At 38.6% G+C, this 17,975-nt stretch overlaps 1 protein-coding gene across 3 annotated transcripts; it reads right to left on the bottom strand.

Moving 5' to 3' along the window:
* Positions 1 to 870: 870 nt before the first annotated feature.
* Positions 871 to 7,676, bottom strand: LOC131601828 (heterogeneous nuclear ribonucleoprotein Q-like). Of its 3 annotated transcripts, none has more exons than XM_058873724.1 (9): positions 7,390 to 7,676; positions 6,301 to 7,249; positions 6,100 to 6,216; positions 5,783 to 5,923; positions 5,429 to 5,602; positions 1,916 to 2,123; positions 1,658 to 1,830; positions 1,426 to 1,511; positions 871 to 1,269 (listed from the first exon to the last, which is right to left on the bottom strand). In XM_058873724.1, exons 2-9 carry the CDS (start codon positions 6,730 to 6,732, stop codon positions 1,089 to 1,091), a joined length of 1,512 nt encoding a protein of 503 aa, XP_058729707.1. In that variant the 5' UTR covers positions 6,733 to 7,249; positions 7,390 to 7,676; the 3' UTR covers positions 871 to 1,088. The 3 variants fall into 3 exon arrangements, with proteins under 3 accessions (XP_058729707.1, XP_058729708.1, XP_058729706.1); XM_058873725.1 differs by having other exon boundaries at positions 6,301 to 6,766; XM_058873723.1 differs by having other exon boundaries at positions 6,301 to 6,741; positions 7,390 to 7,675.
* Positions 7,677 to 17,975: the final 10,299 nt, after the last annotated feature.

Here is a 17,975-nt window from a genome sequence, read left to right as displayed (position 1 = left end):
AACTTTTTTTTTAATATATTTAGTACTGTATTACTTAAATAGCATTCTCACATAGTTTTTTTCGTTAGTGACAAATTAAAAACTTTATTGTCTATTTGTTATCTTTACTAATAAATTTTCTTAAATAGCATAAACATATTGAATTTTATTTGATTTTCTTTTTAGGAGGATCCTATTTTGAATTAAATTTGGTACACATTGGAGTTATTTTATTATAAAATATTCAATTAGATTATGTTGTAATTAGACTTTGTTTGCAATTAGACTTTGTTATGTGTGATACCTTTGTTTAAAATTTGAATTTAAGTTATGAAATTGTGAATTTATGATATGATATTTTTAAAAATTTAAAAGCTAGTTATATTTTTTTAGAGACTGAATCATCCGGTTCGACCGGTTTTATACCTATATAATGACAGGTCTATTCAACCGAGTTATCCGGTTTAATCCGGTTTGGTCGTGCGGTTCGACCAGTGACCCAGTGGTTCGACCGATAAACCAGTGACTCAGTACTCTCACCGGTCCGGTTTTATATATATATATATATATATATATATATATATATATATATATATATATATATATATATATATATATATATATATATATATATATATATATATATATATATATATATATATACATATATATATATATATTGATTAAATTTATGGTAGTACCGTTTATTTTATTATACTTTTATATGTTTCTCATAAACTTTAAAATTATGAAATAATAAACACGAAAAAACCCCTCGCAAAGCATCTTAATCTAGTTATAACTAATTCCAGAGACAGTCAAATCTATTTGAAACATCAATCAATTTGAATTCACAATCACTCCTAATAGTGAATTCAACCATGTACTAGATTTATTCTCGAAAGCTTGTGTATTTGATTTAGTCATGCAGGGTTGCATACATAAGATTAGTCTCCTATGGCGATTGAATCAATGTGAATTACAAGATAGTAAACATTTAAAACTCCCTGAAATCATGAATGTAATCAAGACTGAACTTGCAAATAAATATTTAATGAAAAACAATAGTGTATTACACAATAATAAAATAAAAAAAGGTCAAAGACAGATTAATAAGGGTGGTATCTTCGCCCATGACCATTATCATTGCTGTGCCTTCCCTTACTTGAACTGCCTGTATTCCTGCTGCCACTCCCACCACTACTGCCGCCACCACCACTACTCCTGCCACCTCTTTGATGTGAAGGTGGGGTTTGCGGGGGCATTCCTGGCTGCAATCCTGGCTGTTGCCTGCAGAAGAAAATACAATCTTAGGTTCTAGATTCAAGATACTAGGTAGCCATCAGAACTTTTTTCCCCCTTACAAATCATTATTGCAACGCTATCTATCAATATGATAACACGCTATAAATGTAATACATAGTGGCTATTTGCAGTTCTACTTACAAGACATATCCAATGCGTCCATCAGCCAGAAGCATCGGCATCATGGCCATTCCAGCGGGAGTTTGACCCGGTCCATACATCAAAGGCTGTAAAAGATCCAACTCCAATCATCAGAATCTCAGATTAATATATGGTGAATTTGAGAATAAATCAATGGCATAAGAGTAGCCATTCCAGCGGGTGTCTCAACAGTTAAATTGATATCTAATTAAAACATAAAAGCTTGGATCACCTGTGCAAGACCAGGAGCACCATATCCAGCACCAAGTGCACCATACGGATTACCAATCAAACCATAACCAAGATGTGGCGGATAATTAGGAAGCAGTCCTTGATTCTGTATATTTGATACAACAGCCTTCTGGTCAGCCTGTGGCTTTGCTAGAGAACACTCTAAACTTCGACCTGAAAACTTAGAATAAACCTAATCAATATTGGCAACAGTTACATAACTTTTAAAATGCTGATATTTAACAAATTCTAATGTTACCTTCTAATTCATATCTTTCAGTATTCTTTAGTGCTTTCATAGCATTTGATCGCTCTGCAAAATGAACAAAGCCAATTCTGTTCTTTTCCTGACCAGACTTTGGTGGTGGAAGAACCACCTTTGTGATCTTTCCATGGTGTTCAAAAAGCTTCTTCAACTGCTCTTGAGTTACATTCTTAGGAAGGTTCTTCACATATACTGCCTTCACCTGTTCATACATGTTTAAGAATTCACTATATTCAATGTGTACAACAAAGTAATGCATCTAGGATATAAAGGGTTAGATTACTAATTCAATAGCTAATACCAGTAGTCTAGAATCAAGAATCAGCAGCATAGTTGAGCGCAAGTTATAATATTAGTAATCCATATAATAACTGTAGCAATGTAATTCATATCTGTTAATTAGTTCTAAAACTAATCCTTGATTAGTTGTTGGCTTGTTAATACACTCAAGGCTTTGAAATGGACTGTGTTTAAGCTAAGAACACTATTTTACCCACACGCAAATCTCTCTCTTTCGGGCTCTCTAACAAGGTACCATGACTAAGAGCAGTACCATTCTCTGTAACCATATCTAGCCACTGTTCTTCTACCAAGTTTCAAAAGCCGGAAACTCCTCTCACCACGGTGTCTCTGTCAAGTGACTCTTCCTATTGTCTGTACACTGCCTCTGGCCACAGGAATCCTAATTTCTCAACCACTGGTTACAATTTCAAGCAGGTTTTCCACCCCCGGTGGCTATAACCCAATCCAATATTAGTAGTTGTGTCTCTTCTGAGCCACAACCGCAAAATGTGGTTCTCGACCATCCCAATCTTTGATGAACAAAACAAACCTACAACTGTTTTAAAATTGGCTCAGACCAGCCGGGCTAACCGGAACATGTGCTATGACATGTTTGAGCTGTTTGTGGGATTGGATATGTTATAGCATGGTTGTCACAAGATCTTGATCTAGATCTTAAAATTTTACGATCTCACTCACCCCCAACGATCCCGATCTTAAGTAGAATCGCGTGTTGTAGTCAACTTGTAAAAAATGTCCCTAATATCTAGTAATTGGCCAAATATGTCCCTACTGTCTAACAAATTGTCCATGTGGTAGAAATAACCTATAAAAACTCAATCATACATGTCTAAAGAATTTGAAAAGGAGTCATTTTCTCACTAATCCACTTGTCTAGTAACATATATCATGTAAAAATACTTCTAATATATACTATTATTTTTTCATTTTAGTAGGATCTTACGATTTCAGTTGCGATCTTATGTTTTACGATCTTGTTACTCCCTTTCGATCTTACAAAAATAATTGGGTAGGATCTTCCGATCTTAGCTACAATTTTATATTTTATGATCTTGATATTCTCTCCCGATGTTATGTAAGATCTTGATCTTGACAACCTTGTGTTATAGGACAAAATGGCAACTTGGCAGTTCAACAACTTGGCAATCCAATACTAGTGGTTGTGTCTCCTTTGAGCCACAACCGCAAAATGAACCTACAAGTGTTTTAATACTGGCTCAAACCAGCCGGGCTAACCGGGAACAGGTGCTATGACCTGTTTGTGGGATCGGATATGTTAAAGGACAACATGGCAACTTGGCAATCCAAAACTAGTGGTTGTGTCTCCTCTGAGCCACAACCGCAATATCCGGTTCTCGACCGTCCCAGTCTTTGATCAACAAAATGAACCTACAAGTGTTTTAAAATTGGATCAGGCCGGTCGAGCTAACCAAAAACAGGTGCTATGACCTGTTTGAGCTGTTTGTGGGATCGGATATGCATGGGACAAAATGACAACTTGGCAGTTCAACAAAACCCGACAGGGTCTCATTTATTTAGTTTATCCAAAAAATAAGTCCGTGAAAGAAAGAAAAGAAAGACACGCCGATCCCTTTTCAAGATAAAAGAGTGTGCAAGAAAAGAAAAGGTAAAGACAAAAAAATGATGAACGAGAGAAGAAATGATGAAAGAAAAGAATGGAGGAAGAAAACATGAATGTTGAGAAAAAATCCTTTAAAAAAAATGAGCGCAGAGAGAAAGAACGAGTGCAAAAAACACAATGCAGGGAAGAAATGTGGTGCTTGAGATTCAGTTCTATATACAAGAAAAAGCAAAAAAAAAAAAAAAAAGAGGGATAGTAATGTATGCATAATTGTTAACTCCTGGGTTAACGTGTACGGTTATGGACATTAAGAAATTAAATGTAGAAAATGGAAGAAATTAAAAAACAAAACAAAAAAAGCTCTTTCCAGATGCATAAGTGTGTGTTGCTACAATAAATGAAAAGTGGGAAATGAGGCAGGCGCTAGGATCAATCCAACGCAATGCTGTTTAATAGTGGTTATAATTTGAACAAACACTATTGTTCTATGATTCGCTTTCCGCTATTTTGTATAAAATGATGTCATGTAGCAGCACTATAGCACTGTTCCGCTATTTAGTTCATGCGGTTCTATTCGTGACACAGTAGCCTGAGCCAGTCAATGGCCTGACCTAGTCTTAAAATACTAGAACCTAACATTGGAACAAGAAATACTCATCTGTAGGAGCTCAAGTATTGGAATCGAACTAGCCACATGACGGCATGTGAAGGCACATTAGACACCCCCTGCATAGAAGACCACCAAATACTGTATGACTTTAAGTTTACTAGTTAGTTACCAACCTTAGTTTCTAGTGTGAGGCTGAGCCATTCCGCCACATTTTACCATCTTTGGAAATGTTCATTTTAAACTGTAGTTGTCTCAGAAGGTTACTAAATACTAATTGAAGTTTAATTTGGATAAGGGTGGCTTTGCGGTATTAATGTTGCATAGTTATATCAGTGTCCCCTTTATTATTTGGGTATTTCTTTCAGTGGCACCTTGTGTATTTAGTTTATTAAGGGAGTGTTCCCAACAGATAAGCAAAGGGACAGGAGAGCTTTACTGTTTTTACTAGTTCATTGTCATTTCCATTTCTTTTTCATGCCTCAATTAATAAGGGTTTCTTAGTTTCCTCTCTTGTTGTATTATTTGTTTTACTAATATTGATTTGTTATTTCTTCTATAGAAAAAACACCAACAAATGAATGAACACTTTTGTTGTACTCTTATGGTGACAACAAGTAGGTTATATTTAAGTAAATATCATGTTGGTAACAGTTCCTTTCTCACTGAAGGAGATACATTTTCCATTTAACCATGAGAGTATTTAAGAATTATAGAATATAAAATGTGAAAAAGAATGAACGGGTTATTTTCCAAACCAAACAAATCCCAAAAGGTCAAAAATCTCATAAACAATCCCATGCTTTCCATTTTATCAGGATTATTGTTATAAATAATTCTTTAATAACTAAAAACCTAGAAAGCAGCACTTGCAAATTCAGACATAGATGTACATTAAATGATGGGCTCTTGTCTCCTCACAGTTGCAGATGTTTTATTATAATCAAAAAATTGTTTTCATATTAACCATAACTATCAACACATCTTAAAATAAGGAAGAGATGTGAATTGAAACCTGAGATGAAGCAGAGGAATCAGCATTTTTAGGGTCAGCCCAGCTCACTGTTGGGGAGTTGTCACCAAGCTTAAATGTTGGGTTCATCATCTTTTGCTTTGAATATTCAGCACATGCATTATTATAATAGTCAATAAAAGCAAAACCGCGGTTATTGATAATGTTCTTCATATCCTGAGTCAAGGGATTGAACAAAGTTCAGTTAATTAAGAGAAACTGCATATCCTGAGTTGTGCATGATGCCAATGCAACTCCATAACAAAAGTATCAGAAAAAAAATCTGACCATAAAAAATAAACACTAGGAACTTTCAATTAAAAATGGAACAGGAATGCACAACATCTTAATGCATACCTTGACTAGTTCAACAGCGGTAACACCAGGTCCAATCTCACTCACAACCTTCTTTAGCTCTTTATCGCCCCAGCTTCTAGGAATATTACCGATAAATAGACGATTTTTTGCTTGAGATGTAGAACATCTTATTTTTTTACCCTGAGACAATTGATCATTGATACTGTCAGGTATTGAACACATCATACCAAATTATACTACGTGTTTGCATTACGCATCTGAAATTTTTGAAATATTAGAGTTGAATTGAAGCCAAGTAGCTACTAACTTCAAAAGAGAAGGATCTATAGTGTTTGCAACTGAAGTTATTACATTACCTTAAATTCAGTATTATTCAGCTCCTCAATGGCTCTAGAAGCCAGTTCTTCATTTTTAAAAAGCACAAAAGCGAAACCCTTATTCTCCGAAGAATCTTTTCCTTTCATTATTCGAACCTGTTCTCATCAATCTTTAAGTCAATGGGAGACATTGTATATAAACATACACGTACAGAATAATAAAAAATGGCACAGTCATACCTGTACAACTTCCCCAATACGCTCACAAAAATCTTTCAAATCCTCCATTAAGGCATCAAGAGGAATGCCACCTATGTAAACTTCAGACTTGTGAGGAGGAAGAGAAAGAAGTTCAGCATGTTTCTTCTTCTCATCATCGTCAATGTCCTGGTTGGGCACAGTGTCTTCTTCCACTTCCTCCTCCTCCTCCTCCTCTTCCTCTTCCTCTTCTTCCTCTTCCTCTACCATCTCTGGGTCCTCCTCTTCTTCTTCTACCTCCTCTTCTATTTCTTCCACTTCCTCCTCTTCTTCTACTTCTTCATATTCAATCTCTTCTTCCATTTCTTCCTCAGGTTCTTCTTCAAGGTTGACCTTCTCATCAGATTCAACCGGCTTTTCAGGCTCAGATTGCTTACCAATAACCGCTGAAGAACTTGGCTTTTCCGTTGGCATCTTACGAAACTAATTAAACAAGCTTGTGAGGCAACTATGAAGAAGGCACAGCGGCCAGAAGAATTCATGGGAAGAAACAAAAAGAAAGGCCAAAATTGGAGTCGTTGCATTGAATGAATCTCAGTGGAACTATGCAACGAAATAAGACTTATAGAGAGGGCTACTTACAAAAGGGTCAAATGATAACAAAATAGCAGAGCATTGAAAGGCAAGTCCAATAAAAAAAATCAAAATGAAACGAATTGAAACAACGAAGATGGTCAAAAGGGAGTTCAAGAAGCATGTTAGTGAGCACAGGCTCTTGAATAACATAAGGTCCAATAAAAATGTAGAATTGCACAAGCATCAAAATGCAAAAATGAAAACTTTTTCAGTCAAATGCAAACAGAGATACAAATTAAGTTGTGAATTAGGTATTAAAAGGACTAAAGAACAAAAAGGAGTGAGGGAAATCTAAGTCAAAAAATAAAAACAATAGCTGTTTCCAAACAGAATGTACCAAACTCTGCACCCTCTCCTGCCATACAAATTTACAAACATGCATTGAGATTTGAGATAGGGTTTAATATACACTTCTACTAGCTAATAACACAGTTCTTCCATACAATTCAGATTAAGAGACAAATTCTTCAATTTATATATGATTAAAGAGAGTACCTTAGGGGAAGGGGTTGAAATTGAGGAATGGAAATCAGGCGAAGCGGAATGAGAAGGGAACGTTGTTGAAATCCAATTCAAAGCTACGAACTTTCACTGTTTGGATTTGGATAGATAGAAGCAAATTGAATCTTTGCGAACCCTAAATTTGTGTTCCTCGCAGAAGAGAATTTTGGGGATACTCTGAATTAGAGTTTTCGATTTTGCTTTCTTGGTTTTTGGGAAATTACGATATCGGCGCGGATATTTGTTTTCCGTTTGAGGAATTGAAGGCGGAACACACTTGGAACAAAGGGGTATTTCTGTAAACAACTGTGTGGATATTTTCTTGAACGAAGTAAAAAAAGGATATGTAATGATGATGTAATCTAAAAGTAAGAGAGAGAATTGAGTTTTGCTATACTACTCACTCCGTTTTTTATTTTAAGTCGTTTTAGACTTTTCACACACTTTAAGAAAAATAATAATTATTGTATGAAAATGAGAAATTATGAAGTTTTTTACAAAATTATCCTTCATTAATGACATATGGAAGATAAATTTATATAATTAAAATGAGAGAGAATAATAAATATTTAAGGATATAATAGGAAAAATAGCATTAATTATTCATTGGAATTGTAAAGCGACTTATATTTAAATACAAATTTTTTTTTCAAAACGACTTATAATAAAAAACGGAGGGAGTATTTTAGTAGTCTCATATATATATATATATATATATATATATATATATATATATATATATATATATATATATATATATATATATGACATTAAGGTGTCAAATTTAAAAAAAATTCTTTATCCACCCCATGTCTTCTTGGTCACCTCTGGCGAAAAACTCAAAATATCCCTAACTTCGGAAATGCATTTCCGAAATGCAAAACAATACTGTTTTCGGAGATTCATCTTCGAAAACGCCTTTTTTTTTTCAAAATTTGTCTTATTTTGGAAATGCATTTCCGAAAACAGCATTTCGGAAGTGCATTTCCGAAATACTGCGCGTTTTGCATATTAAACAAAACAGCTCCTCCCCCTATTCATTTTTGCCCTAAATCACCATCAAACTTCCTCTCTTAAGTTTTTTTGCAAAACCAAGTTTCAAATTTCAAGTCTACATCAAAGTTACTCAATCACATTCAAAAGCTACTCAATCACTTTAATTGGTAAGTTTCTAAATCTTTAGATCTATGATTCAAATGCATTTTAGGGTGGTTAGAAATTGCAAAAATGATATAGGGGTAGGTTGGTAATAGTATTTAGGTTGTTTAGAAGCATTATAACATGTTAGAAGTTTGCATTTGGGGTTCTGCCATGGAAGTTGCAGGATTTGTCTTCGCAGGGGTGTTTCGGAAGTTCATTTCCGAAAACACCTTCATTCCTAGTTTCGGAAATGAACTTCCGAAGTGGTCCAGAATTGATTTTTTTTTTGTTTTTTCAATTGTTTCGCATTCTTATTGATTTCAATTGTTTTCAGGAATATGGCAGGCAACCCAGCACGCATCAGACAGGGGAGAGAGACCCAAACAGCGTCGGCTAGACGCGAGTGGGCGGCGCAACTGGCGTCGACGTAGGGACGGGGTCGTGTGCGAGTATCCGTGCAGATGGACGAGGGTACTTCCTCATCTAGATCGAGGAGTCGTCTGGCTCGGGTCTCTTCTTCCCGCCAGCAGGAGGTACGAGAGGAGGAGGAGGAGGCAGTTAGATACCAGGAGGCGGAGGAGGTACCGGATGTTGACCCTCCGCACGGGGAGGAGGAGGAGGAGGAGGAGGAGGAGGGCTACCCGGGAGGCTCCATTGACACGTCCTTGCTGATTTCCTACCACGAGCACGTCACTCGACGTGTCTGGGGGGGAGAGGTATTTTTTATAATTTGTCCGACTTTATTATTTAACCATTTTTTATTTAGCTGTTTATTCCATATTTTCTTAACGGTCTAATTAACAGTGTTTTTTTTGTTTTTGTTGTAACAGGATAGACAGACTTTAAAACAGGTGAATCACGCCCGGAAGATTTTCAGTCTCTTTAAACTAGAGGCGCAGTGGTTTAACGACGCGGTGACAGCTTCAAGGCTAGGTGGGATGTGCATGACGGGGTATACCACCATCAGCCACGGCATGCAGGGGGCCTTTGTGGAGCGGTGACACAAGGAGACGTCTTTTTTCCACTTACCGGTTGAGGAGATGACGATCACCTTGCACGATGTGCAGTGTCTTCTCCACTTGCCGATTAGGGGGATGCTACTGGACCATTCCCAGATCTAGAGAGTCGAATCCATCGAGTGGATGACGGTCTATCTGGGTATGGAGCCAGATATGGCTGACTTTGAGTGCCAGACGATAAATGGGCCTCATATCCGGTTCTCCACATTAAGCGATTATTTCGAGCACCACCTGGTGGCGGCGGCCGAATCCGAGGCTGCGGAGAACGCCCTATTTATGGAGTATCACCGTGCCTGCGCTCTTCGGTGTTGGTTCATGTTTGTGGTAGGTGCTGCACTCTTTGTGGACAAGAGTGCAAGATACGTCAACGTGACCTACCCCCGCTACTTCATGGACTTGACTACCATTCACTAGTGAAACTGGGGGTCAGCTATTCTGGTATACCTATACCAGAAGCTGAATGAGGCCTCCAACTGGAGGACCAAGCAGTTGACCGGATCTTGCACACTCCTGACGGTACGTTTCATTTTAATTGTTTCACATTTATTTATGGTTCGTATTTATTTTTAATACATTATCGTGTTTGTGTTTCAGAGCTGGATCATCTCCTACTTCCCCCGCATCCACGGCTTCCACGTTGATTCTGCGTACGAGGACGCCATGCCCAGGGCCGCCCGATACGTTCTCCAAAGGGGGAACAATGCAGTGGGACCATACCGTAGGTACCTCGACCGCACGATGCACGATGACATTGTAACACCCGTATAATTTTAATATTAATTTAATTGGAATATTGAATTAATAATTAGAATTATAAAGATTTTGTGAAAATAATGAATAAATAATGATTTATGGTTTTTGGGCCATATGAGTAAATAGTAAAAGGGGGAGGGTGATTTTATAATCCTTTTACTAAATTATTATTATTTTTCATAAAACAATTGGAATTGGGAAGAAAGAAAGAACGTGAAAGAACAGAGGGTTGAGAACACGAAGAACGAGAAGGAGAACTGTAGAGGGAGAGACCAAGGATCAAGAACAATTGTCTAAGGTAAGGGGAGACTCTCCATTTAATCTCTATTATCGTGTTATAGGTAATAGTATAGATTGGTAGTATTGTTTTGATCAATGGTTTCCATGTTCTGTGTTGTGTTCATCTTTTGGATTGAAATTTTGGACTGATAAATCCCTAATAACTGAGTAGATCTAGAGTATGATGAACAAAATTGATTATTGGATCATATACTGTAGTTTCTGGGTGAATTCGTATGCTATTATGAGATGAATTTTCTGGTTTTTAGACCCAAATCGCAGACTGTGCTGATGAAATCGCGAGGAAGACGAATGGTGAGTTGCAGGTTTCTGTGAACTGCTGTCCATTCACGTATGATACGCGTACGGTACGCGTATGGGGGGTGTGGTACGCGTATGGTACGCTCCCCATGGTGCATCAGAATGTGCCCTTCTGCTAGTACGCGTATGATACGCGTATGATGTTGTTTTGTGTGGAAATATGGTTCTGTCCATACGCGTATGATACGCGTATGGTGTGTATGTTTTGTCTGAAATTGTGCTTCTGCCCGTACGCGTATGATACGCGTATGGTGTGTGTTTTTGTGAAATTCTGGCCCTGTTGGTACGCGTATGGTACGCGTATGGCCAGCGTGACCTGCAGATTTTGCTGTTTTGTGATAATTGAAAGTCTGACGACGTGTGACTTTAAACTGATGATTCTGTATGAAATATTATTGTCTGATTTATTGAATGATGCAACTATATGTATATTGAACATACTTGTTAATGATGATGATGAGGAATGATGATGAATGAGTATAAGATGATGCTACTCATAGTATGAAGATGATGATAGTATGTTGTATATATGTTGCATGCATTCATAGTCATTTGATGAGGGCTGTATCCTAATGATGAGAGGATACAGTGAAGGGCAGGATTCCCATTGTGTGGAATCTGTGCTGGCAGGGCCGTATCTGGATGATGATAGATCGGTCGGTGGATGATGTCCACTGGTGATGTTTGGTACCACATGCATAGTGTCAGTTTCATGCATGTGCATGATTTGGTTATAACATGATGGTGTATGTTTTAAGATGACTTGTCTGTTTATCTGTGGATGTGTGAATGATGATTTGTCTGAATATGAAACAGTTGGTGAATGATATCACTATGATATGTTATTATTTATGATGCAATAACGTTGGTTAACTGTGATGAGACTCACCCTTACTTGTTGTCATTTTCAGATTGAGGATAGCGGCGCGACTTGGTGAGGATTAGCTCATAAGTCGGTTTTTAGTATTGTGTCGGTGTCATGCTCTGGTAGATGTAACACTGGGAACGCGTTGTTTTTAGAGTTCGATTATAACTCTATTTGTTTTGTTGCTAAAGTCTGATACATTAATGTTGGATGTTTGACTTGATGATTTTAATTCCGCTGTGTAGACATGGTTTGTTTATTGAGTTATAATTACAGATGTTTTCAGTGAATGCATGACATGTACCGAACGTGTATTTTTCTTTATTTACGAATTGTGACACCTCTTGCATGTTGACTCTGATTAATATTTATTCTATTGCCGCGGGTTTTTAGAGGGGTGTTACAATAGTGGTATCAGAGCATAGTCGGTCGTTGTGACCAGAGTCTTAGTGTCAGTCTTTCCGTGTACGCGACTAATATGAATTATTTGTCGATACTTTTGTTCTGACTGGATTGTTTGTGTTAAGCAGAACAATGGCTGGAAGAGGAGGAAGAAACGATGATGCTATCGCTGAGGCTCTAGGCATGATTGCTGGTGTATTGGGAGGGAATGCCAATGGAGCTGCGATTGGTGCTGACAGACAACTGAACAGTTTTCAGAGGAACAATCCTCCATTGTTCAATGGCACGCATAATCCTGAAGGTGCTCAGAAATGGCTTAAGGAGATCGAGAGGATTTTCAGAGTCATTGACTGTGCTGAGGATCTCAAGGTGAGGTATGGTACTCATATGTTATCTGAGGAGGCTGATGACTGGTGGATGTCAACCAGAGCTGAGCTGGATGCTGGTGGTACAGCAATTACTTGGACTGTATTTAGAAGGGAATTCCTGAGGAGGTATTTTCCTGAAGATGTCAGAGGCAGAAAGGAAGTTGAATTTCTGGCACTGGTGCAAGGCAATATGTCAGTACCGGAGTATGCGGCCAAGTTTGTGGAACTGGCAAGGTACTATGTGCACTACAATGATGATGAAGCCAGTGAGTTCTCGAAATGTGTCAAATTTGAGAATGGTCTTCGTGATGAGATCAAGCAGGGTATCAGGTACCAGAGAATCCGGAGGTTTGTTGATCTGGTAGATTGTAGCAGGATTTTTGAGGAAGATAACATCAAGCTGAGGTCATCTCACTCTCGCGAGTTGGTTGACAGAAAAGGGAAGAAACATATGGATAGAGGTAAGCCATATGGTAGAGGTAAACCTGCTGATTGGAAGAAACCCAGTGGGGGAGATTCCAGTGCTCGTATCAGATGTTATAATTGTGGTGAGATGGGACATCGTAGGAATGAGTGCAAGCTTGATCAGAAGAAGTGTTACAAGTGTGACCAAGTGGGTCATATTGCTGCTGACTGCAAGAAGAGGGTTGTGACTTGTTACAACTGCGGAGAAGAGGGTCACATCAGTCCTAATTGTCCTAAGCCAAAGAAGAACCAATCGGGAGGAAAGGTTTTTGCTTTGACCGGGTCAGAGACTACTCCAGAGGACAGGTTGATTAAAGGTACGTGTTTCATTCATGGCACACCTTTGGTTGCAATTATTGATACTGGAGCAACTCACTCTTTTATTTCTTTGGATTGTGCTATGAGGTTAAATCTTGAGATATCTGACATAAATGGAAGTATGGTTATTGACACTCCTGCGTCGGGTTCAGTAACTACTTCGTCTGCATGCTTGAATTGTCCGGTTGATATTTTTGGTAGAGAATTCGGGATGGACTTAGTGTGCCTTCCGTTCAAACAACTCGATGTAATCCTGGGAATGAACTGGTTGGAATTCAACCGTGTTCATATCAACTGTTTTGCGAAGACGGTGATTTTTCCTGAAGAGGTTAGTTCTGATGGTCTGGAAATGACAGCTAGACAGGTGAATGAGGCTATCGGAGATGGTGCAACAGTGTTTATGTTGTTTGCATTGATGAATGTGAAGGAGAAAGTGGCGAGTAGCGAATTGCCTGTTGTGTGTGAGTTCCCATAAGTTTTTCCAGAAGATGTGAATGAATTGCCACCGGAAAGAGAAGTGGAGTTTTCTATTGATTTGGTTCCAGGAACTAGTCCAGTATCGATGGCACCGTATCGTATGTCGCCGTCTGAATTGGCTGAACTGAAGAAGCAGTTAGAGGAATTGCTTGAGAAGAAATTTATTCGTCCTAGTGTTTCGCCGTGGGGTGCGCCTGTGTTGTTGGTAAAGAAGAAAGAGGGTTCAATGAGGCTGTGTGTAGATTACAGACAATTGAACAAGGTTACTATCAAGAATCGGTATCCATTGCCGAGGATTGATGATTTGATGGATCAGTTGGTTGGGGCATGTGTATTTAGTAAAATTGATCTGAGGTCTGGGTATCATCAGATTCGCGTGAAAGACGACGATATTCAGAAGACTGCCTTTAGAACGAGGTATGGACATTATGAGTATTTTGTAATGTCGTTCGGAGTTACTAATGCACCTGGCGTTTTTATGGAATATATGAACAGGATTTTTTCATCCGTATCTCGATAAGTTTGTGGTGGTATTTATAGATGATATCCTGATATATTCTAAGAGTGAGAAAGAACATGCGGAACATCTCAGAACTGTGTTAGAGCTGTTGAAAGAGAAGCAACTTTTTGCCAAACTGTCGAAGTGTGAATTCTGGTTGGAAGAAGTCAGTTTTCTTGGACATGTGATTTCTAAGAATGGTATTGCTGTTGATCCTACAAAGATAGAAGCTGTGTCTCAGTGGGAAGCTCCGAAGTCAGTGTCAGAGATTCGTAGTTTTCTTGGTCTCGCAGGTTACTACCGAAAGTTCATTGAAGGGTTTTCAAAGTTAGCATTGCCGTTAACTAAATTAACCAGGAAGGGACAAGCTTTTATTTGGGATGCAAAGTGTGAAGAGGGATTCCAAGAGCTGAAGAGGAGGTTGACTAGTGCTCCTATTTTGATTTTGCCGAATCCGACAGAATCATTTGTGGTTTATTGTGATGCGTCACTGATGGGTTTAGGTGGTGTATTGATGCAGAATCAACAAGTGGTCGCTTATGCGTCGAGACAACTCAAAGTGCATGAAAGGAATTATCCGACTCATGATTTGGAGTTAGCAGCTGTGGTTTTTGTGTTGAAGTTGTGGCGACACTATTTGTATGGTTCGAGATTTGAGGTGTTCAGTGATCATAAGAGCCTGAAGTATCTCTTTGATCAGAAAGAGTTGAACATGAGGCAGAGAAGGTGGTTAGAATTTCTGAAGGATTATGATTTTGGTTTGAATTACCATCCGGGTAAGGCAAACGTGGTTGCTGATGCTTTGAGTAGGAAGACCTTGCATATGTCTATGCTAATGGTGAAGGAATTGGATTTGATTGAGCAATTCAGAGACTTGAGTTTAGTGTGTGAAGGTACTCCTGTTAGTGTCAAATTGGGTATGCTGAAGCTGACTAGTGGTATTCTTGAAGAAATCAGAGAAGGTCAGAAAGTTGATGTGGAATTGATTGATAAGTTGACCTTGGTTAATCAAGGCAAGAGTAGTGAATTCAGAGTCGACGAGAATGGTATACTGAGGTTTGGTGACCGAGTTTGTGTTCCTGATATTATTGAACTCCGAAAGCGTATTTTGGAAGAAGGACACCGTAGTGGATTGAGTATTCATCCTGGTGCTACCAAGATGTACCATGATTTGAGGAAGTTGTTTTGGTGGCCGGGAATGAAGAAGGAAATTGCTGAGTTTGTGTATTCTTGTTTGACTTGCCAGAAGTCAAAGATTGAGCATCAGAAACCATCTGGGTTGATGCAACCGATGTATATTCCTGAGTGGAAGTGGGATAGCATCTCAATGGATTTTGTGTCGGGTTTGCCAAGAACTGTCAGAAATTGTGAAGCTATCTGGGTCGTGGTAGACAGGTTGACGAAGTCTGCACATTTTATACCAGTGAGAATGGATTATCCGATGGAGAAGCTGGCTCAATTGTATATTGAGAAGATAGTGAGTCTGCATGGTATTCCTTCAAGTATCGTGTCAGACAGAGATCCGCGGTTTACGTCTAAGTTCTGGGAAGGTTTGCAGAAAGCTTTAGGTACTAAGCTGAGACTGAGTTCTGCTTATCATCCGCAGACTGATGGACAGACTGAGAGGACAATTCAGTCGTTAGAGGATTTGTTGCGAGCTTGGGTGTTGGAAAAAGGAGGTACTTGGGATAGTTATCTGCCTTTGATTGAGTTTACCTACAACAACAGTTATCATTCGAGTATCGGTATGGCTCCGTTTGAGGCTTTGTATGGTAGGAGGTGTAGGACGCCGTTGTGTTGGTACGAATCTGGTGAGAGTGCTGTGATTGGCCCAGAAATTGTACAACAGACTACAGAGAAGATTAAGATGATTCAGGAGAAGATGAAGGCTTCTCAGAGTCGTCAGAAGAGTTATCACGACAAAAGGAGGAAAACACTTGAGTTTCAAGAGGGAGATCATGTGTTTATGAGAGTTACTCCTATGACGGGAATTGGTCGAGCATTGAAGTCAAAGAAGTTGACTCCGCGTTTTATTGGACCATTTCAAATTTCTGAAAGAGTGGGAGAAGTGGCTTATCGTATCGCTCTACCGCCGATGCTTGCAAATTTGCATGATGTGTTTCATGTATCTCAGTTGAGGAAATACATTTCGGATCCGTCCCATGTGATCCAAGTAGATGATGTACAGGTGAAAGATAACTTGACGGTTGAGACATTACCTGTGAGGATTGAAGACCGGAGACTGAAGCAATTGCGAGGCAAGGAAATAGCTTTGGTCAGAGTAGCTTGGGGAGGACCAGCTGAAGGGAATGTTACCTGGGAGCTAGAGAGTCAGATGAAGGACTCTTACCCAGAACTTTTTACCTGAGGTATGTTTTCGAGGACGAAAACTCTTTTAGTGGGGGAGAGTTGTAACACCCGTATAATTTTAATATTAATTTAATTGGAATATTGAATTAATAATTAGAATTATAAAGATTTTGTGAAAATAATGAATAAATAATGATTTATGGTTTTTGGGCCATATGAGTAAATAGTAAAAGGGGGAGGGTGATTTTATAATCCTTTTACTAAATTATTATTATTTTTCATAAAACAATTGGAATTGGGAAGAAAGAAAGAACGTGAAAGAACAGAGGGTTGAGAACACGAAGAACGAGAAGGAGAACTGTAGAGGGAGAGACCAAGGATCAAGAACAATTGTCTAAGGTAAGGGGAGACTCTCCATTTAATCTCTATTATCGTGTTATAGGTAATAGTATAGATTGGTAGTATTGTTTTGATCAATGGTTTCCATGTTCTGTGTTGTGTTCATCTTTTGGATTGAAATTTTGGACTGATAAATCCCTAATAACTGAGTAGATCTAGAGTATGATGAACAAAATTGATTATTGGATCATATACTGTAGTTTCTGGGTGAATTCGTATGCTATTATGAGATGAATTTTCTGGTTTTTAGACCCAAATCGCAGACTGTGCTGATGAAATCGCGAGGAAGACGAATGGTGAGTTGCAGGTTTCTGTGAACTGCTGTCCATTCACGTATGATACGCGTACGGTACGCGTATGGGGGGTGTGGTACGCGTATGGTACGCTCCCCATGGTGCATCAGAATGTGCCCTTCTGCTAGTACGCGTATGATACGCGTATGATGTTGTTTTGTGTGGAAATATGGTTCTGTCCATACGCGTATGATACGCGTATGGTGTGTATGTTTTGTCTGAAATTGTGCTTCTGCCCGTACGCGTATGATACGCGTATGGTGTGTGTTTTTGTGAAATTCTGGCCCTGTTGGTACGCGTATGGTACGCGTATGGCCAGCGTGACCTGCAGATTTTGCTGTTTTGTGATAATTGAAAGTCTGACGACGTGTGACTTTAAACTGATGATTCTGTATGAAATATTATTGTCTGATTTATTGAATGATGCAACTATATGTATATTGAACATACTTGTTAATGATGATGATGAGGAATGATGATGAATGAGTATAAGATGATGCTACTCATAGTATGAAGATGATGATAGTATGTTGTATATATGTTGCATGCATTCATAGTCATTTGATGAGGGCTGTATCCTAATGATGAGAGGATACAGTGAAGGGCAGGATTCCCATTGTGTGGAATCTGTGCTGGCAGGGCCGTATCTGGATGATGATAGATCGGTCGGTG

Source organism: Vicia villosa, linkage group LG5 (assembly GCF_029867415.1).
Source record: "Vicia villosa cultivar HV-30 ecotype Madison, WI linkage group LG5, Vvil1.0, whole genome shotgun sequence".
Lineage (NCBI taxonomy): Eukaryota > Viridiplantae > Streptophyta > Magnoliopsida > Fabales > Fabaceae > Vicia > Vicia villosa.
The sequence above is the reverse complement of the archived record's forward strand: the minus strand, read 5'-3'. Positions and strand labels throughout refer to the sequence as shown.